The following is a 22,255-nucleotide window of genomic DNA, read 5'->3' as shown; positions in this document are numbered from 1 at the left end:
AGTGATGATTTCGATGTGAAAGACAAAGAATGTCCAGGTCAACTGAAAAAGTTTGAAGACCAATAATTACAAGCATTATTGGATGAAGATGCGTATCAAACTCAAAAACAACTTGCAGACCTGGCTGGTTTGGCTCAGTGGATAGAGTGCCAGCCTGCGGACTGAAAGGTCCCAGGTTCGATTCCGGTCAAGGGCATGTACCTTGGTTGCGGGCACATCCCCAGTGGGAGGTGAGCAGGAGGCAGCTGATGGATGTTTCTCTCTCATCAATGTTTCTAACTCTCTATCCGTCTCCCTTCCTCTCTGTAAAAAATCAATAAAATATATTTTTTAAAAAACAACTTGCAGAAAGATTAAACGTTGCTCAGCAAACAATTTCCAATCGTTTACAAGCAATGGGAAAGATTTTAAAGGAAGGAAAATGGGTGCCACATCAACTGAAGAAAAGACAAATGGAAAAACCGGAAAGTCATCAGTAAAATGTTGCTTCAATGGCCCGAAATTCTTTTTTGCATTGATTTGTGACTGGAGATGAAAAGTGGATTTATTTTGAGAATCCAAAATCTACAAAATCATGGGTTGATCCAGGTCAACCATCAACATCGACTGCAAGGCCAAATTGCTTCGGAAAGAAGACAATGCTCTGCGTTTGGTGGGGTCAGGGAGGTGTGGTGTATTATGAGCTTCTAAAACCAGGTGAAACCATTAATACTGATCACTACCGACAACAAATAATCTATTTGAACCATGCTTTGATGGTGAAACTACCAGAATGTTCTAGAAGACACGGTAACGTAATTTTGCTTCATGATAACGCACCATCACACACTTCAAAACCAGTTAAAGACACGTTAAAAGATCTTGCCTGGGAAGTCTTAATCGACCCGCTGTAATCACCAGACCTTGCTCCTTCAGATTACCACTTGTTCCCATCGATGGCACACGCACTTTCTAAGCAGCACTTCAAAACATACGAAGAAGTAGAAAATTGGGTCTCTGAATGGTTTGCCTCAAAACAAGAAAAGTTCTATTGGGACGGTATCCACAAATTACCTGAACGATGGGGGAAATGTGTAGCTAGCAATGGACATTACTTTAAAGAAAGCACTTTTGATGTTTCTCTTGAAATTATCATGTTTTCTTTGATTACAAAATCTGCCATTATTAACCGGTACACCTAGTGATTCTTTGCTTTCAGTAATAGCCCCACAACTTTCCAATATCAAAGCTACTGTTTAAAATGTCTGAATTCAAAAACTTACAAGAGGTTACATAGTCAAGGAATGCTACGCTTCTTTGGAGTCTACACCAGTACAGAGATCAAAGCAAGGGCAACAAGGCTAGACCAAGCTGGGACAGGAGAGCAACAGACAATATAAGAAAAAATTACACTGAGTGGCCAGATTATTAGGATCTCGGAATGCCTAATAATCTGGCCACTCAGTGTATATCCTATATAATAAAAGGCTAATATGCAAATTGTCCCCTCGACCAGGAGTTCAACCAGCAGGCAGGCCAGCCAACCACCCATGTCCCCTCCCCCTGGCCAGGCTGGCCAGACCCCACCCATGCATGAATTCATGCACCAGGCCTCTAATATATATATATATATATATATATATATATATACACACACACACACACACACACACACACACACACATATACACACACACACAAACACACACACACACACACACACACACACACACACACACTCTGAGTGGCCAGATTATTATGCATTCAGAGATCATAATAATCTGGCCACTCAGTATAAGTAAATTACTTTTTCTCCCTCCTCCCTCAGACTTCCCCCAACTCTGTCCCTTCACCTTTTGCTACCATTATTCTTTCCTACATCTGTACCACACCCTGTGAAATATGATCAATAGAATGGATAGCTAGGATGACAATAATGCCTGTCACAAGGAGGTATTCAATAAGTAATTAGTGATTATTAGAAGTATATATCACTAGACAGAGTATTTAGTCCAGTTAATGCTATGCATTCACATTCACTAACTGTAGAGAATATATAGGTTATAACTCAAACTTGTTTAGAATACATTAAATGACTATACCTGCTCAGGCATTTTAAGCCATTAATATTAGTCATGTACTTACTTATTTGATGCTCCTCCAACTTTTATAAGCTAGAAACCCAAATAACCAAGGTTCTTAGAATTTTTTTAATTAAAATAATAGGTAAGACTCTAAACAAGAGCTAATAGAAATGTCTGGGTTCCCAAGTCCAGGAATTTTAAGCAACTGATATTAATCACCCATTTACCATAACAAGCAAAAAATCTATTATGACATTTCAGCAGAAGTATTATTTTATGCATTTCAAATTAATTGTCCCTAAATGAAACTTCTCACTAACCAAATAAAACACTTTCTCTACTTGGAACTCAGTGGTTAAAAAACAGCCTAGCTAAAGAAGCAGCAGTAGAGCATAGCAGTTATAAGCATGGGCTGCCTGTGTCTATTACTACAGTTGTGCCTGTGTCTATATTCCATTAGCTATTGTCGCCTTGGGCAAGTTTCTTGTTCCTCTGTGCCTAACATTCCTCATCTTTAAATGAGGATAATAGTATCTACCTGGTACTATTATTGCATTAATATATGTACAACACCAAGAATAGTTCCAGGTAGATTAAATTATCTAAACATATTTTGGGGTTTTTTTAATATATTTTATTGACTTTTTACAGAGAGGAAGGGAGAGGGATAGAGAGTCAGAAACATCGATGAGAGAGAAACATTGATCAGCTGCCTCCTGCACACCCCCCACTGGGGATGTGCCCGCAACCAAGGTACATGCCCTTGACCGGAATCGAACCTGGGACCTTTCAGTCCACAGGCTGACGCTGTATCCACTGAGCCAATCTGGTTTCGGCTCTAACCATGTTTTTAAAACTATAGGCCTATCCTATATAATAAAAGGCTAATATGCAAATCGAACGAACGGCGGAACAACCAGTCGCTATGACGTGCACTGACCACCAGGGGGCAGATGCTCAATGCAGGAGCTGCCCCCTGCTGGTCAGTGCACTGCCACAGAGGGAGCACCACTCAGCCAGAAGGCGGGCTCACGGCTGGCCAGCTTAGTGGTGGAGGCGGGAGCCTCTCCCGCCTCCGTGGCAGTGCTAAGGATGTCTGACTGACAGCTTAGGCCCATCAATTTTAGTTACATATCACTTTCAAATCAATAAGAAAAAGAAAAAAATCATTAGAAAAATTAATCTGATACATGAACAGGTAATTCAGAGAAATACAACTGGCAGATAAACATATGAAAAAAAGCTTGGCTTCACTAAAAATTAAAGCCCTGCACACTGGAACAAAACATAATGCTTTTGCATTGGTAAAAATTGAAAAGACTGGCCCTAGCTGGTTTGGCTCAGTGGATATAGCATAGGCCCACAGACTGAAGGGTCCCGGGTTCAATTCCAGTCAAGAGTATGTTGCAGGCTCGATCCCAGCCCTGGTCACATTCCATGCAGGGAGGCAACCAATCGATGTTGCTATTTCTCTCTCTCTCTTTCTCTTTCTGTCTCTCCCTCTCCCTTCTACTCTCTCTAAAAATCTATGGAAAAACATCCTTCTCAGGTGAGGATTAACAAAAACAATATTTTGGGAAAAGATTGATATTATGCGGTGTTTAGAAAAGGTATATGAAAATAGAAATTCTGATATACTCCTGGTGGAAATAAAAGGGGGGAAATCTGGAAGTTCTTATCAAAATTTAAATATGCAAAGTTTGACCAAAGAATTTTACTTCTAGAACTATCCTGCATAAATAATCACAAAAATCTGTGCCCTAGCCAGTTTGGCTCAGTGGATAGAGGGGTCCCGGGTTCGATTCCAGTCAAGTTGCAAGCTCCTTCCCAGCAAGGGCCCTGGTTGGGGCTTGTGTAGCAGGCAACTAATCAATGTGTTTCTCTCACATTGACATTTCTCTGTCTTTCCCTCTCTCTTCCACTCTCCCTAAAAATCAATGGAAAAATATCCTCGGGTGAGGATTAAATAAATAAATAATCACAAAAATTTGTATATGATATACATAATATGATTCCATCTTTGTTTAAAAAACAAACTCTAGTAAAGGGTAAGGGGGCCAAATATATGGTGACAGAAGATGATTTGACTTTGGGTGTGGAGCACTCAATGCATATCATGTATCATAGAAATGTACACTTGAAATCTATATAATCTTATTAACCAATGTTAGCCCAATAATTTTAATTTTAAAAATAAAATAAAAAACATTCTAATTATACAAAAATGTATATTTATAATGCATATCAAAAAAGTGTGACAGATTATACACCAAACTGTTAACAGTGGCTACATCAGAATGAGATTAGGGAAAAAGTAAAGAAGGAATGGGTCTTTTTATTTTCATTATCATTACAAAGATCTTGTACAACAACTTTAGGATTATATTAAAAAAAAAATTGTTTTAAAAAAATAAAAGTCCAAACGCAAAAAGCAAGTCTTAAAATACAAAGCAAAGTTAATACAAATTTATCTTATTATTTCCTACAGTCACCATTAGTCCTATTTCCCAAATTCCCTTTACAAATAGAAAGATCACATTCCCTAGAGGTTGGGGGAGAACATGAGGCTGAATAATGAGTTGTAAGTAGAAGTGATATGAATTTTTTCTGGGCAGAGCACATAATTGTCATGCAAGATTTTCTTATGCTTTCTTTTTTACCTGTGGCACAGCAACCAGCAACTTTCAAGATGGTGACACTCTATCATCCCAGATTCCTGAATGATGAACAGAGTACCCTGCCAGTCCTCAATGGGTGAGCAAGAAATAACCACTGCACCCTAGCTGGTTTGGCTCAGTGGATAGAGCGTCAGCCTGTGGACTGAAGGGTCCCAGGTTCAATTCCGATCAAGGACACAAGCCTGGGTTGCGGGATCGATCTCCAGTGGGAGACGTGCAGGAGGCAGCCAATCAATAATTCTCTCTCATCATTGATGTTTCTCTCTCTCCCTTTTCCTTTCTCTCTGAAATCAATAAAAATATATTTTACAAAAAAGAATAAGAAAAAGAAATAACAACCGCTATTTCAGAATAACCTAGCCAGTGGTCAGCAAACTGCGGCTCACGAGCCGCAGTTTGCCGCTCTGTTGACTAATGAGTTTGCCAACCACTGACCTAGCCCATGCAATTAATAAACTTCCATAAACCATGCCTTAACACACTGGCTTTTACTTGCAAATAACTAGAATTTAATCTATTTTCAGTTAATGAATTTAATTAATTTTCATTAACAGGGTGATGTGAAATATAAAGCCTATTAGCTATTTAGTGTACAAATCTAAAATGACTTAGTACAGCCCTGACTGGTTTGGCTTAGTGGATAGAGCGTCGGCCTGTGAACTGAAAGGTCCCAGGTTCGATTCCAGTCAAGGGCATGTACCTTGGTTGCGGGCACATCCCCAGTAGGAGGTGTGCAGGAGACAGCTGATCGATGTTTCTCTCTCATCAATGTTTCTAACTCTCTATCTCTCTCCCTTCCTCTCTGTAAAAAATCAATAAAATATATTTTAAAAAAATAAAATGACTTAGTACAAAGCTAAGAGTACTATTTTGCTCTTAGCAGCAAGGATCAGTAAAACAGAATATCTGATAAACCTAAATAAATGGATAAAACAATGATTACTAGAGAAGAGCTGGATAAATGGAAAAAGTTGGTGCTAAAGGCTAAATGAATTTATAGATCAACATTTTTCATGACATTTCATCTAGCTTAACACATTGGAAAAAGGGGAAAAATAATTAAATATCGCAGAAAAATTATCTCCCACAAAAAACTTCGTTTCAGTAAGTAACATGAATAATTTCATCTCTTGATATCATTTGGCTGTTTTTCATTCTGCCTTTCTTGTCACCACAATATGGCCCTTTGTGTAGTAACTAAATATAAAAATTTACTCTTCACACTAAAAAGGCCCCTAGGGATTCTAATCACTAACAACAGATGGAAACATTAAACACTTATCCTCAACTAAGTATGTCATCATCACTCTTCTCATCTAACTGATGTTTCTTCCCAAAACTGAAGCTTTGAATCTTCAGTGAAATTTTTATTATCCATCAACATTTGAATAGTGCACACAAAACCTAAAACATCTGTTGTCATTTACAGCCAAATAAACCATAACTGAGGCAGAGTTCAGTCTGGGCAAGTAATGCTGAATGATTAAAATGTCAATAAGATTTTCAGATGCCTAAAATATTCCGAGTATTTTATGCCTTCAGGCTAACACTATATATATTATATTAATGCTCTGCTTTCGAGTTATAGAGGCCTGAGCCTGAATTCCAAGCCTCCCTTTTACTCAGTTTACTCCTCTCTAAAATAAGGGAAAATAATATTTCTAATCAGTCTGTTCAGAGGTTAATGAGATAACAGAGTAAGCACTTATGGATAAACAGGGTGGGGCAAAAGAAGGTTTACATATGGAATATACAATCTATACTAATAAGAAGATAATAAGCTAATGAGACCAGACATCCTTACGGACAAAGCCACGGTGGCAGGGTCAAAGGCAGAGGCAGTTAAGGGTGATCAGACCGGAAGGGGGAAGCAGTTAGGGGGCGATCAGGCCAGCAGGGGAGGGCAGTTAGGGGCGATCAGGCAGGCAGGGGAGCAGTTAGGGACACCAGGCAGGCAGGCAGAGTGGTTAGGGGTGATCAGGCAGGTGAGCAGTTAGGAGCCAGAAGACCTGGATTGGAGAGGGTACAGGCAGGGCTGAGGGGGACCCTCCCCCATGCACGAATTTTGTGCACCAGGCCTCTAGTAATTAATAATAATACAAGAATAAACTTTCCCATACTCACAACTGTAAACCTACTTTTGCCCCACCCTATATCAAAGGCTTAAGAAATGTTCATGTTATCTTATCTCCCAATATGTAGATTTACTCACTAATTGTAGCCACTATCAAATTATATAAAGTATCTTAAATCTAACCTATTCAAATACATTTAATTTTCTGAATTTGTAATTCTTGTGAAGTTAAAAGCACAATAAAAGTTTAGTAAGACAGAAATCAGCAGATGTGGTCAATAGTAGCAGCCACTGCCAAGATGCAACAGGACATTCGCTGTGCCTTAGAGAAGAACCTGGACCCAGACAGGTCCATGTCCCCATAGGACTGCCCAGGACATGACAAACCGGAAGGGCAAGGCTGTCCTCAGAGGTTTCAAATTCCTTTACAAATGTTGTATATGAAAATTGTACCCACAAAAGCTGGGAGGAAACTGAGGCGTGAAGAATAACAGATTCTATAAACTCAGAAAACTCTTCATTTATAATACTGTTACTACTTTTTCATAGTTACATTTTTTAAAATATATTAATTTCTCCTCCTTAGGAAAAAAAATAGTAGGGGCCTGCTTGTGTAGAATATTTTTAATGATTATGACTTTTATTCTGAGTGAGATGGGGAAACACTGGAGAGTTTTAAGCAGAGAAATGTCATGATCTGTTATGGTTGAAAAGGATGACCCAGAATACATATTGAAGAGCAACCGTAGCCTTGGCCTGGTGGCTCAGTAGGTTGGAGCATCTTCTGGTGCAACAAAAGGTTGTGGGTTCAATTCAGGTCAGGAAACATACCTAGATTGCGAGTTCAACCTCAAGTCCCGGTGTGTATGGGAGGCAACCAATCAAAGTTTCTCTTTCACATCGATGTTTCCCTAGATCTTTCTCCCTTTCATCCTTCTCTAAGAATCAATGAGAGCATATCCTCCAGTAAGGATTAAAAATATAAAAAGGGGGAAAAAAGCAACTATAATAAAGCAAAGATTTTAGAAAAAACAGACTACTGAAAAAATAACAAGTGACAGGAAGATGATGGATTTTAGACTATGTGTAAGCAGTGAAGGTGATAAGAAGGAGGTAGACTCTAAATATATTTTGAAAGTGGAGCCAAAAGTTTTTGCTATAAATCTACTGGTGAATGTCAAAAGAGGAGAGGAGAGGAGATAAGGTGGAAGGGGAGGGGAGGGAAGGATGAGGATTTAAATATAGATATGTTCTAAAACATTAGTTTTAATACATGAAAAAGTTCATTAAAAGATTTCCTGCAAGAGCCCCAGCCCATGTGGCTCAGTTGGTTGGGTGTTGACCAGTGCATTGAAATGAAAGGTTGGACTCCCAGTCAGGGCACATGCCCGGGTTTCGCCCTTGATCCCCCCTGGGGAACACAGAGGAGGCAGTCAATGGATGTTTTGCTCTCACACATTGATGTTTCTCTCTCCCTCTCCCTTCCTTTTTCTAAAAAATCAATAAAAATTTTATTTAAAAAAACAAAAACGCTGAATTACATGCTAATTGCCTAAAGCATAAAATAAGAAATATTTGATACAAATGTTGACTGAATAAAAGATCCAGAATAGGTTATAATTAGCACAAAAAGTAAAAAATAAAACAAAGTAAAACCTGACAGTTAAAAGGAATCTTAGATATAATAGTTCTCAAATTTTAGAGTACATAAAATTTACTTGGGAAATGTTTGTTTTAAAATGTAGATTCTAAAACTCACTGTCCATATATTCAGATTAAGTGGGTATGGGCTAGTACAAGAATCTGCATTTCAAACAATCTATTCCAACTCCATAATATTACGATTGAGAAAACTATATTGGGTAATCTATTTGCGTAGAATCACATAGAATCCAGGTCTCATTAACTCAAGACAATGGTCTTCCTACTACTGCACTTAAACTACCTTACAGTTGAAGGAACAAAGAAAGAATTTACTAATCTATTATTTGAGTAAATGGGCAATCTTAGAATTCCTTTTTTACTATTTATTCATTTAGTAATTTTTAATATATGTTTATTGATTTCAGAGAAGAAAAGGAGAGAGAGAAATATCAATGATGAGAGAGAATCATTGATCAGCTCCCTCCCGCATGTCCCACATTGGGGATCAAGCCTGCAACCCAGGCATGTGTCCAGACCAGGAATCAAACCTTGACCTCCTGGTTCATAGGCTGACACTCAACCACTGAGCCACTCCAGCCAGGCTTCATTTAGTATTTTTTAAACATCTATGTGCATAGCAAGATGGTAGATTACAAACAATCCTATATAATAAAAGCCTAATATGCAAATTGTCCCCTCGGGCGGTCATTCACCTGGAAGTTCCACCAAGAGACCAGGAGTTCAACTGCTCACACTGACCACCAGGGAGTGGCATGGAAGATGGCAGGTGTCAGTGGCACAGCACTGGCAGCAGGTCGCAGTGGAGGCGCTGCCGGCCCTGATGGGCCCTGACAAGAGCAGGACCATGGCAGGATGATGGAGCAGGTAAGCGGGCGGCGCCAGGCCAAGGTGGGTGCAAGGTGGGGCCTGACTGCCCCGCTGATCGCCCTGCAGACGGTGACCAGCTGCAGCGGCAGGGGACAGGGCTGCCGCCCGGCTCCCAGGCACTGAGGGTGCCAGGCGGGGGGGGGGGGGGGCGACCCCAATTGGTCGCCCTGCAGGCGGGATGGTGGAGCAGGTAAGGGGGCAGCGCCAGGCCACGGCAGGGTACCAGGAAGGGCTGCAGAGGCTGGGGGCGCAAGCTGCGGCTGTGAACCTGGGGGTACGAACTGGGGCCTGATTCCCGCAGGCTACCCCAAGGGACCCCACCCATGCACAAATTCATGCACCAGGCCTCTAGTCTAAAATATGAACCCTGTCCTCTAGAAGCAAATATCAGTTAGGAGGACAAGGCAAATACATAAAACTGATATTCAACGGCAAGGCAATATATGACTAAGTGCCCAAAATAAGTGGTTTGGCCAATTATAAAATTAACCAATTTACACTGACTTCACTCTGTATCTTTTATTTGTAGCTAGAATTTATTCATTAGAGAAAAATACAAATTCTTCCCTTTCACTGATAAGAAGGTTCACCTTTAGTAAAGGTGTGGAATAAGTATCTCTCTTCCCATGTTTCATACAACCAACACTAATATCACTACCAGCACAACATCCCACAAGCATGTATAGCTTTGTAGAGACACAAGTTGATATAATTTTTTATGCAAAGGCCTAATTAAGAGTTTGACTCTGTTCAAATGGTAAAGAGAAGTTTCCCTTCTGGACCATATTCCTGATCATATGTGATAGATCAAAGGTCCCATTTCCTCATTCCCTCACAATAGTATCATACATCCATATAATACCACTGCCTCATTATAGACAAAGTGTACTTTGCTACCCCTTGTCTTTGGGCTTGGCCAATGAGATGCTATAGGACCAGAGTCTGGAAATGACTAGTGGGACTGGGCTTATCCTCTTGTACTATCATTGCCATGAGACAAGTTTCCCCAGAGAGATGTTACCCTTCCCTCCAGCCTGGGCCCCAGAATGAGACAAGTGAAGCACAACAAATGGTTATTGTTGTATACCACTATGATTTTGTGGTTTCCAATTATTATTCAGCAAAAGCTGACTGAATCACAATATTTCAAAATCCAAATAAGACTAATTAATTATATAGAGCGGTGGGTCTCAAACTTGCCTGAGTGAGAATCTTTTGGGGTTTAAGTTTTTAAAATATACATAGGCCCCAGAGAGATCCATTCAGTACATGACTGTGGGGCCAGGAATACACATTTTATTAAGAAGCAAAGGTGCCTAGCTGGCATGGCTCAGTGTTTGAGCGTCAACCTATGAACCAGGAGGTCACGGTTCGATTCCTGGTCAGGATACATGCCCGGGCTGGGGGCTTGATCCCTAATGTGGGGCGTGCAGAGGCAGCCAATCAATGATTCTCTCTCAGCACTAATGTTTCAATCTCTCTCCCTCTCCCTTTCTCTCTGAAATGAATAAAAATATATTTTTTTTAAAAAGCAAAGGTGACCTGTTATAGTGCGCACATCTTGAAAAACACTAAAATAAAAACTACTAAATTTCCAGTTCCTCAACAATATTCATTAACTGCTCAAGAACACTAACTAAATAGGTTAATCTTTTTTGAGAATGTATGTGTTCATTTAAAAATGTATCTAAAACTGAAAACTAGTCAAGTGAATACTTTCAAATGCAGGAAGAATCAGCTGACATTGATGCCAATTCAGCCATGGACACAACTGAGCCAGTCAAGAAGGAAGAGAATTATGATGCAATGCAGGACCCTGAGTTCCTTAAGAGTGTCCTGGAGATCCTTCCATATATGGATCGCCAACAATGAGGCCACTCAAAATGTCATGGGGGAAAAAAAGCCATAGGCTTCCTGGCCTCCTCGGTGACCAAGGATGGTGTAGGAGTCAGGAGTAAGTCTCCCCAAAATGTGCCACCCTAGCATACTGATTATTTTGACATAGAAAAACCTGCTTCAGGAAGGGAACATTAGCACTTATGAATTGCCTACTTTCCCCCTCCTTATTTCAGAATGACATATAGCCCTAGCCCAGCGGTCGGCAAACCGCGGCTCGCGAGCCACATGCGGCTCTTTGGCCCCTTGAGTGTGGCTCTTCCACAAAATACCACGGCCTGGGCGAGTCTATTTTGAAGAAGTGGTGTTAAAAGAAGTTTAAAAAATTTGGCTCTCAAAAGAAATTTCAATCATTGTACTGTTGATATTTGGCTCTGTTGACTAATGAGTTTGCCGACCACTGCCCTAGCTGGTTTGGCTCAGTGGACAGTGTGGACCTGCGGACTGAAGAGTCCCAGGTTCGATTCCGGTCAAGAGCACATGCCCAGGTTGCAGGCTCAGTCCCCAGTAGGGGGACGTGCAGGAGGCAGCCAATCCGTGATTCTCTCTCATCACTGATGTTTGTATCCCTCTCCCCCTCTCCCTCCTCTCTGAAATCAATTAAAAAAAAAGAATGCCATATATACCTCATTTGCCTGTCTTCAGAATTTTCATGCTTGTGTGAATTTACCATGCACATGTAATAAAATATTATTTTCTCCTGTTAATTTGTTGTAAATCATTTTAATTATTCAACCAGCCAACTAGAGGGGTAAAAGGCAAGTTTCCTAAGCCCTGACAATGGCAAGAACAAGAAGGACAGGAACTAAGACTAGAAGTAAAGGGTAATTAAACCTGCACAAGGAATTGCATGGGGTGGGGTAGGATATAGAGTTAGATATGTTATCTGTAACTATTACCACCTAAATAAAGCTTGACAACTTTCTTTCCTCACAGAAAAAAAAATTTTTTCTTACAGGAGCTGACCCTTAAATAAGTATGGTATTGTACTGTATCTTTTTATTAAAATGAAGAATTCATTTATAAACCAAACAGGCACATCATATTTTTATAAATTCTAATGTTTTGCATACCCATTGTTTAGAATTAAGGAATCTAAGACTAGATAGAATAAGTGGTAAAGAGGGATTCAAAATAAATAAAGGATTGCCCTGGCTGGTTTGGCTCAGTGGATAGAGCATCAGCCTGCAGACTGAAGGGTCTCAGGCTCGATTCCAGTCAAGGGCACATATGTCTGGGTTGTGGGCTTAATCCCCAGTGGGGGGCATACAGGAGGCAGCGGACCAATGATTCCCTCTCGTCATTGATATTTCTCTCTCTGTCTCCCTCTTCCTTCCTCTCTGAAATAAATAAAAATATTTTAAATAAGTAAATCCTATATAATAAAAGCCTAATATGCAAATCGGAAAGACTGGCGGAACAACCAGTTGCTATAATGCACACTGACCACCAGGGAGCAGACGCTCAACGCAGGAGCTGCCCGCATCCCACAGGCCCCAGCCAGCCAAGGCAGGTGCAAGCAGGGGCCCCCAGATCACCCTGCCAGTTGCCCCGCAGAAGGAGGCGATCAGTGGCTGCAGCCAGGGGTGGTGCCAGGCCAGCCAAGGCAGGTGCCAGCAGGGGGGCCCAATCACCCCACTGGTCACCCCACAGATCGGCCCTGATTGCCAGCCAGGCCTAGGGACCCTACCCATGCACTAATTTCATGCACCAGGCCTCTAGTAAATAAATGAAGGATTTAACCATGACTCCCAAAGATGAATGTGATATCAGTGTGCCTTCCAGTATTTTTTTCCTTTCAGCTGCACTATTTGTACCTGTTTGGTTACATCACTGCATCTATGTATCCCCAAATCTACACAGACCCTCTTTAGTCACCCTGCATTTTATGAAACTGCGCTAGCCACTCCAATATTAAGCAAAGCAAACTTTTACACATTTAGAACCATGACGTTTGCATACATAATCACTGCAGTACAAAGATCATGTCAAATGTCTCTACTTCTTTGCAAAGGCTGATCTGGTGAAGGCACTCCTCTATCTCATGTTCCCAATTAGAGTGAGAAGTTGTTGTTATCATTAATGTTGTAAGTAAGAGTCCAGGCTATAATCCTGGCTCCACAATTTACTCACTGTGTGGTGAGTTATTTAAATTCTCTGTACTTCACTCACCCTCTCTGTAAAAAGAGAATAATTAAGTCTGCAGTATAGAATTGAGGATGAAATGAGAAAATACCTGTCAAGCTATTAGAATAGTTGCTGGCACACAGCAAGCACTTAATAAATACTAGCTGCTATTATTGTTGTTGTTGCTGCTCTGAAATCCAGCTTCACAAATGTGGGCATGTGCTGCTATGTAATACTAAAGAAAAAAGAAGTCTTAAAAAAAAAAAGAAAAAATAAGTCTAAACTACTTTTTAAGCAGTGATTCTTTTAATCCATCCCTTTTAAGGGACATTATTCTAATATTTTATTTACCAAATAGAAATTAAGTTTATTTTTAAATCAATCTTTCTCTTATTTTATCAGTTCTGATCACAAAATAAGCCCATCAACCATAAATGAGAACCTAGAGCTAAAAAGGTAAAAAATAACAAAGAACACTGAAAAGTCTATGCTCTGAGATTTCTGCTCTTAGAATGACTGCTTAAGCTTAAGGCCTTTTATTCTCTACATATTTTACAGCAACCACGTGACTTATGACTAGAGAATTTAAATAGCTAACACAATATAAAGAAACCTAATAAAAATCATTTTTATCCCAAAAGAACTTGTAGTGGCCAATCATATTAAAATATAAGTTCCCAAATATATTCAATTCAGAAATTCCAATTTTTTTAACACAACTATATAGATGTGTCATAAACATAATAGACATTAATAAAAAGTATCAACAGCACAAAAGGAAACTTCAAATTTCCTTTCAGTATTTTCCCAATGCAAATTTTTTAAATGGAAATAAGCAAGCAACCCCTGTCTAACATGGCGATGAGAAATTTATTGGATATGAAAAGTACACTTATAAAAATAAGAAAGTAATTGAAAACTGTCATGTTGTCCATGACTCCTTTTTAAAGGCATAATCCATTTAGCCACACTAAACCAAATTTAAGGATTATATGTACAATTCACTCCTAAAATTTTCTAAAAAACCTATCACCAAAAGACTGCTTGCAAAAGGAACATGAGGCTTTTTTTAAGGTGTCTGAGGACTAAAAGGAAAATATCCTAAGGAAAGGATGACTACCATTTCTCTTTAAGCTTCGGTAAAATAACAAAGAACTTTCAGACTCAAATCTCCTAGAAGTCTGATGCGAGGTCAAAGTTGTCTCAATGACAAGACAGCCAATGAATGCCAGATGACTAAATGTAAAGAGATCAAAAACCCTTTTAAACCCAACAGCAATTCCAAAAGCATATAAAATACGAGGGTCCAGACTGAAAGATGGAAATATTATTACTAAAATACTTCGGAATAAAGTAACACTAATGATAATAATACTTAACAGTATTATACAATGTATTAAGAATCTCACAGTCATGGCTTCCTCAACATTGTATTCAATTCATTCAGTAACATTTCTGAATAATGAAAGGAACATGGATTCCCAAAGAGTAATCTAAACCTAAAAATAAGGTTCAAGTGTGTGTTCCATAGTTGATGTCCTTTTTACTGTAAGCCAAATCCACTTCTTTATATTAAAAAAAAAAAAAAAAAAACTACAGCTCTGTTTCCAAAGATCTCATAATAGACACTATCCACTGGTGATTAAAATATTATTTTTAATCCTTGCATTACCTCACAGCTAAAAATGTCAAGAAACCACACCCAATATGTCTTTTCCCCGCCGTGGGAGGTGTGAGGGGGTGGGAAAATGGGGGAGTGGAGATTCAAAACGACACGAAAACAGAAAAGGTTCTTCCCCCGGAGGGACCGGGAGAGGAGCGCAGGTACACTGTGGTCGCGGCTCCCTCTCCACCGACCGGGGACGCATCGAAGGGCGAGCGCAGGCCTCGGCCTCTGCGGGCGCCCCCCCCCCCCCGCCCCGTCCCCCGCCACCCGCCACCCGCCACCCCGAGGATTAGTGGCCCCGACGCGCCAGCCGGGCTACTCACCGGCCGCAGTGCCGACCAGCAGGACGGTCCATAGTAGCCAGGGCACCCGCCAGGGCCGCAGCAGCGAGGAAGTCATCCCTGGGTCAGCCAAGAAGCAGGCGAGCAGAGCAAAGAAACACGGAAAGTAAACACGGGCGCAGCAGCAGGCCGGGAGGCTCTCCTCCTCCGTCGGACTGACCGGCCCGTCTCACAAGGCAGTTTGGAAGGACAAATGGCAGATGAGAGGACCTAGCTGCAGAGCTCTCATTCCGCTGCAGGAATTCCCTTTTTATTTCTCTCCCTCGCGGCTGGGGGCGTTCCTTCGCCTAGGACGGGGTGCCTCAGCCCCCCAAACGGAAGGCATGTCCGTGGGGAGACGCGGGGAGACGCAGGGAGACGAGAAGCAAGCCCCCACGGTTATTTCCCTCGGAGTTTCACGATATCAAAAAAATATCCAGGTCTGGGAGAAAACATATCCAGGGTGCAGAGGGTGGGGAGCGGGGGTTCGACCGGGGAGCCGAGGAGCAGAGCTAGTTAGTTCCCGACAGCGGCGAAGGCGAAGGCGAAGGCGAAGGCGAAGCCCGGCGGGCGGCGGCGGCGGCCCCCGGCGGCCCGAGGCGCATCGCCCGCGGCTCCGGGAGGGCAGGACTCCTTCCCGAGTTTCGCTTCGGGGCTTCCTTCACTCCGGTTTCAAGAACAACAAATCCTCTTTCCCAAACGGAGGGTAAACGGGGTCTGGCTCCATGGACAAGCCCGCAGCCTCCGCGGAACAATCCTGTGAGGGTCTGGCCGGAGGGGTGCGGGGCGGTGCGGGGCGGGGGAAGGGGGGTCGGCAGGCTGGGCCCTGCGCCCCCCGAGACCGCGGGCGGCGGGGAGGTGCCGGGAGGCTGCCCTTTCCAGCCCGCCCGGGTGCGCTGCTCTCTTTTTTTATCGCTGCCGCTCGATCTCGCATGAGGTAAATTCCACCATGAAAGCCTCGTCTTCGCCCGTCAATGGCTCCTGTGACCAGCGAATCACAACCCCAGAAGCAGCCGCCGCCGCCTCGTTACCCCGCAGCTCTGGGCTCCGGGCGCAGCTGGGGTGTCGAGGCCGAGGGCGGGGGGCGGCGGAAGAGCGGATGTAGAGGGCTGGGGAGGGGAGGCGGCCGGCGAGGCGGCGAGACACGCAGCACCCCTCCGGGAAGCACTTCCAGTGGCTCCGAGCAGAGGAGACACAAAGGGGGGAGTCGCCGCAGCTGCCAGTCGGCGGCGCTCCCGACCGGGGATCGCCCCGCCTCCGCCGCCACCCCCCCCTCCTCCTCAGTCTCCGGCTCTTCCCGACCTTGTCCGTCTCGGGCCTGCGGTGCAGCGCGGGAGGCAGCGGCGGCGGCGGCGGCGGCGCGAGGGGGCCCGCACTGCGCCTGCGCGCGCGGCCCCGCCCGAACCCGCCCCTCGCTCCGGGGCTGCCGGGGCGACTCGGCGGCCTCCGCGGGTGTCTCACCCGAACCAGCGAGGGCCGGGCGGGGCCGGCGATACGGGCAGAAATGGCTCTTCTGCTTCAGACACACATTCCTTCCATAGGCGCACACGTGTGTGTGTGTGTGTGTGTGTGTGTGTGTGTGTGTGTGTGTGTGTGTGTGTGTGCGCGTCGCGGTGTCCTCCGGGCTCGAAGGAAGCCTGGAGGGGCAGACCTGCCCTATTGTTTCTTGGGGCCGGAGCCTGCCCCTCCGGAGCCTCAGGATCCAGACGGTCACGCCTTTCCCAGAACCGGAGACCGTGGCCGCCTCGGCCTCGCTCACTGGCGGAAACAAAAGCCGGAATTGGAAAGACCACCCTTAAATGGGTATTTTGATCTTTCCGCTCTTATCGGCGTCCTGCTGGCCTCCAGCGCCCATTCCCGTAGCCCTTCTTCTGAGTTGACAGGAATGCTGACCATAAGAAAGGACGCGAAACCGGAAAGAAAACTCTCTTCTTTTAAAATTCTGTACGCCGTCCTGCTGTTTCTGTGCACATCTGTGCAGCGAGGGTGGGCCTTTATTCACAAAGGCTGGGCGCTTTCGGGTTTTTTAAGACACGGGGGTTGGAAATTGCAGTAGGGAGTTGCTGCCTCGGGACCGAGTCTTCGCACCCCAGGAAATCAGAAGGTCCTGTTTGTAGCTTCCTTGAATCTGGAAAGGATCGGGCTTAGTCGGTAATTTTTTAATTACAACATCCCAAGCAATCAGGATAGAGGAAGAGATTCCACACCTCCCCCCACCCTCACCCCTCACCCCCCCCAACCTCGCCCCGCAGCCCTTACACACGCCTATGGGATCAGGCCGACTTGGGTGGGATTTTGCTGGGGGAGAAGAAGGGAGAAGATGACGTGCGTGGCGCCATGATCGGAAGTCTGGGTTTAATTCTTAGCTGCGAGGTGGAAAATTTGCGTGGGAGGGCGATTTTAGAGGTGAAGTCTAGCCTTCCCTTGTACTGAGCAGCGGGATTATTCTGAAAGCTGCTTTTGCTGGTCTTTCATTCTAAATGCTAAAGGCAATTCCAAAGATACATCCACGGATACCTTACTCTCTGCTTGATTATTCAAGTCCCCTTTTATCTCTATCTGTACTTGATGTAAATAAATCTCCACATTCCTTAAACTGGTTGCTGTTATCATACTAAATATCTTCTGTAATTAGGGGTTGTGTAATACCAGCCCAGGATTCTCAGACTCTTTGTAGTGGAACTATTTTTATACGGTATACCCTTCAGGCAGAGGGAAATAGTTCTATAAAGTAAAATCCCTTTAAAAAAAAATTAGAAGGAGCATATGTTTTGGTTCATTAGTTTTATTAATATGTTTTGTTTAGCCCAAGAGACCTAAAATAAGAAACTGGTATTGTCTTACCACTTGACTTTCAAGAAATCAGATCTAGCACTCAAGAGAAATAGGATTTTAAGTATGTTAAGGTACAGAAGGTTTATTAATGGATAGTTTACAGCTTTTCATTCTGAAATTGGGACCGAGTACTTGATTATTCTGTTTTTATTTGCATAAAAATTGTTCTAAGAAACAAGTATCCTTGTAAATTGTAAATATGTGATAAATAATATAGAAAAGGAGAAAGGGTCCTAGAAAATTCACGTGAGAAAAAGACATGCCACTGACTTGGTAGGAATACTTAGTAGACAACCAGCTAGGCAACCTTCTGCTTCTGTTGCTCCATTGAAACATGGCTATTAACTCACTATGAGAAAGAACAGGAGAGAAGAACTAGAACTTGGCAAGCAATCTGCCCAGTAAGACAAGACACTTCACTCTAGAGAAAACAGGATTGGCAAGGCAGGCAAGGTTTGGTATCTGTACTAGTCAGGATAAGCTACGTTGTAACAAACATCTCAGCAGCTTATTGCAACAAAGGTTTATTTCTCACACTGGTTACGTGTTTGACCGTGTTTGATACAAGTCAACAGGTAGCCTATCACAGTGGGGTTCACTATGGAACAGACCCTAAAACTCTTCGATTTTCATGCAGGAGGATATTGGATAGATAGTGCTTCTAAGGATGATCTCTCTGGAGTGGAGGGTCACACTATCAGGCAGAGGGAGAAATTAAAGTGCAACACAGTTGTCAGTGACGCTTCAACCACTTCTGCAGAGAGCACTGAGGGATGGACCTTCAACATTGTCCTAAATTGAGGCAGGGGCCAGGTCTTTATACCCTCACGTCAACCAGTCATTGAACAGGTCTGCACCTAGGGAAGGGAGACAACCTTGGGATAGAGAGCTTTCTTTAGCCAAGAGCAACCCCAGAGAGGGACCCAGCTGTCAGCCCCCAACACTTCCAGCCGTTGGGAGAGGTTGTACTTGAGTCCTAACGGGTAAATCTGGGTAGCTCAGCACTTTTACTGCATGGACTCTGCTCCTTGTAGTGACTCAAGTCCCCAGACTGATGGAAGCTTCAAAGAGACACATGCTTTCAAGATTGTCACTGTGAGAATCATGAGATTTAATTGCTGGTGCTGCAGTGTTTTGGTATGTCTGAGGAATGAAAAGGAGGCCAATTTATTAAAGCATAGGAGATTAAATTAGAGAGGTAGGCATGTGCCACATCATACAAGGCTGGTAAGGCCATAATAAAGGTGTGGATCATTTCCCTATTTGCTCAGCTCCATTCCCTTTCGTCGTCTTCTTTTTACAGGGGCTGACTCCTGCACACTAAATTTCCAACACTCCCTTGCCCACTGGCTTCCAGTTAGGTCCAGCCAATGGGAAGCACAAGCTTAAGTAAATCCAAGCTCCTTGAAATGGAACAGAGGCTCCCACTCATTCATTTCTTTCTTCAGCAAATATTTATTGTTCACTGTGCTTCAGGCTCTGTATGAGGTACTTTGGATATAATGAGCAAAACTATCAAAGTCTCTGCCCGCACAGACCTCTGGGATACCAAAGAATTTACAGTCTCTCAAACACACATGCGTTTGTGCCTTTGCACTTTCTGTTTTGTCTGCCAGGAATGCCCTTGCCCCCTCTGATTATCTCATTAATTCTTTTTACCATTTGACACCCAGCTCAGATTGTACTACCTCTGAGAAGATTCCCCTGACCCCAAACTCCAAACACAATGATTCCCTCCTTGCATTGCTTTTATTTTCTTTTTTATAATTTATAGTATTTTTATGGTAAACATGCAAAAGCTTTATAATCAGAGAAAAATATATGGTTCACTGTTTTTAAAAGAACAGATATGAATGATACCTGTATGGTGCCTGCATTTCAAATTAGACAGGTTTTTTGTTTTCTTCAATAGAGGTATTTTCCTTTATTAAATTTTAGTTAACTCCACCTACCCCACATGAATTTCATAATCAGTCTTTTGTACCTTTTGTAAGAATTAGTTAATAACATATTTTCTAATGGTTAATCCAGAAGACATCTGTTAAGAGGGAAAGAAATATGAGGGTATTGATTGGGTTTGGGAGTTGTCCAAAGGAAAACAGATACTGAAAGGAAAGAGGGAGGAAGTGTGGACGAACCTGATCACTTCATAAATTTTCCTGGGCTAGCCATGTCTGTGGCTGAGGCAGAATAGATTATCCTCATTTTATTTTGAAAAGTGAAGCACATGCATATACAAAAAAAAAAAAAAAAAGCAATCAAGTCTATATACCAAAAGACTGAATTAAAGTCCTCACCCTAGCCTGGGTCACTCAGTTGTTAGAGCATTGTCCCAATATGCCAAGGTTTCGGGTTCAATCCTCGGTCAGGGCACATACGAGAATAAACCAATGACCCAGCTGCCATCAACCTATGAACCAGGAGGTCACAGTTCCATTCCAGGTCAGGGTACATGCCTGGGTTGCAGGCTTGATCCCCAGTGTGGGGCATGTAGAAGGCAGCCGATCAATGATTCTGATCATTGTTGTCTCTATCTCTCTCTCCCTCTCCCTTCATCTCTGAAATCAATAAAAATATTTTTAAAATATAAATTATTTTATATTTAAATATATAGTTATAGATTATATTATGTTAAATATATAATTATTTTTTAAAAATAAATAAAATTATTTCATGAAATAGTTGGAGCTAGTTGTATGATTCTGAGTCCTTAGTTATACATATAATTTTATAGAAAAGAAATCATTGGTTTTTACATTTTTCTTCTTAATGTTAATTCCCACTGTTCATAGCAAGAATGTAAAAACAAGATATTTTTCCACTTACATCCCAGTATGTGATGAAAATATACAATTTACCCTTTATGACCCCCGAAAAGGTCTGAATCACACCTTACAACTTATTCAGAAATACTATGACTTATGAAAGTTGCTAATCAAAATCTTACTGAGTTCCCTCTAGGTGTATGACTTTGTATAAATGCTATATCAATATTAATTAAAAGTTATGTATTTCAGACCTGGCCGACATGACTCAGTGGTTGAGCATCGACCTGTGAACCAGGAGATCATGGTTTGATTCCTGGTCAGGGCACATGCCCAGGTTTTGTGCAGGAGGCAGCCAGCGATCAGTGATTCTCTCTCATTGATGTTTCTATGTCTTTCTCCTTCTCCTTTCCTCTCTGAAATCAAATTCAGAGAGGAAAGGAGAGGGGGAGAGAGAGCGAGTTTTTATTGATTTCAGAGAGGGATGGAGAGGGAGAGAGAGAAACATCAATGATGAGAATCATTGATCAAATGCCTCCTGTACACCACCTACTGGCGATAGAGCCCACAAACTGGGCATGTGCTGTTGACCAAAATCGAACCCAGCACCCTTCAGTCCGCAGTCCAATGCTCTATCCACTGAGTCAAACCAGCTAGGGCAAAAACCAAATTTTTTAAAAAGTTATGTATTGCAGTATGATGAGTATAATGTAGTTCCCTATTGTTGAAGTAATAAAAGCATATTTCTAATTATTTCATGTACAATTATGTAATCTGAGGGAAAATCTTATTTTCCCATTGAGATTTATTATATTAAAAAGCAGTGACTAAGTCATATCCTCCTATACCCAGAAAATGTTCAATAAATAGTTTCTGGAGTGAAAGCCAGGTAACTGAGGACACAAAATAAGGCAAAGGCCCTGGCTGGTTTGGCTCAGTGGATAGAGCATTGGCCTACGAACTGAAAGGTCCCAGGTTCGATTCCGGTCAAGGGCACATGCCCAGGCTGTGGGCTTGATCCCCATTGAGGGACTTGCAGGAGGCAGCTGATCCATGATTCTCTCTCATCATGATGTTTCTATCTCTCTCTCCCTCTTCCTTCCTCTCTGAAATCAATAAAAATATATTTTAAAAAAATAAGGCAAAGATATTTGATTCTGCACAGGCATCTTTGTATCTTGAGGATTATGAAAAAATCATAATGAATATTTTTTTCTTACTGCACATTCTACAAATGTCTGAAACTTTTTCTAGTTATTAAGCACATCAATATTATTCTCACCTAGATGCTGAGGCTCT

General features: G+C 42.4%; 1 protein-coding gene across 1 annotated transcript in view; it reads right to left on the bottom strand.

Annotated features, from left to right (window-relative positions):
* Positions 1-16,552, bottom strand: part of BMPR2 (bone morphogenetic protein receptor type 2) — a 113,303-nt gene extending 96,751 nt beyond the window's left edge. Inside the window, exon 1 of the mRNA XM_080669734.1 lies at positions 15,360-16,552. Coding sequence (XP_080525860.1) covers positions 15,360-15,435 — 76 coding nt within the window. The 5' untranslated portion in view covers positions 15,436-16,552. The remainder of the gene's footprint in view (positions 1-15,359) is intronic.
* Between the last annotated feature and the right edge of the window lie 5,703 nt (positions 16,553-22,255).

Source organism: Plecotus auritus, assembly GCF_963455305.1.
Source record: "Plecotus auritus genome assembly, chromosome: 5".
In the NCBI taxonomy this organism is placed as follows: Eukaryota; Metazoa; Chordata; class Mammalia; order Chiroptera; family Vespertilionidae; genus Plecotus; species Plecotus auritus.
Note: the sequence above shows the minus strand (reverse complement) of the source record. Positions and strands in the feature narration are given on the sequence as shown.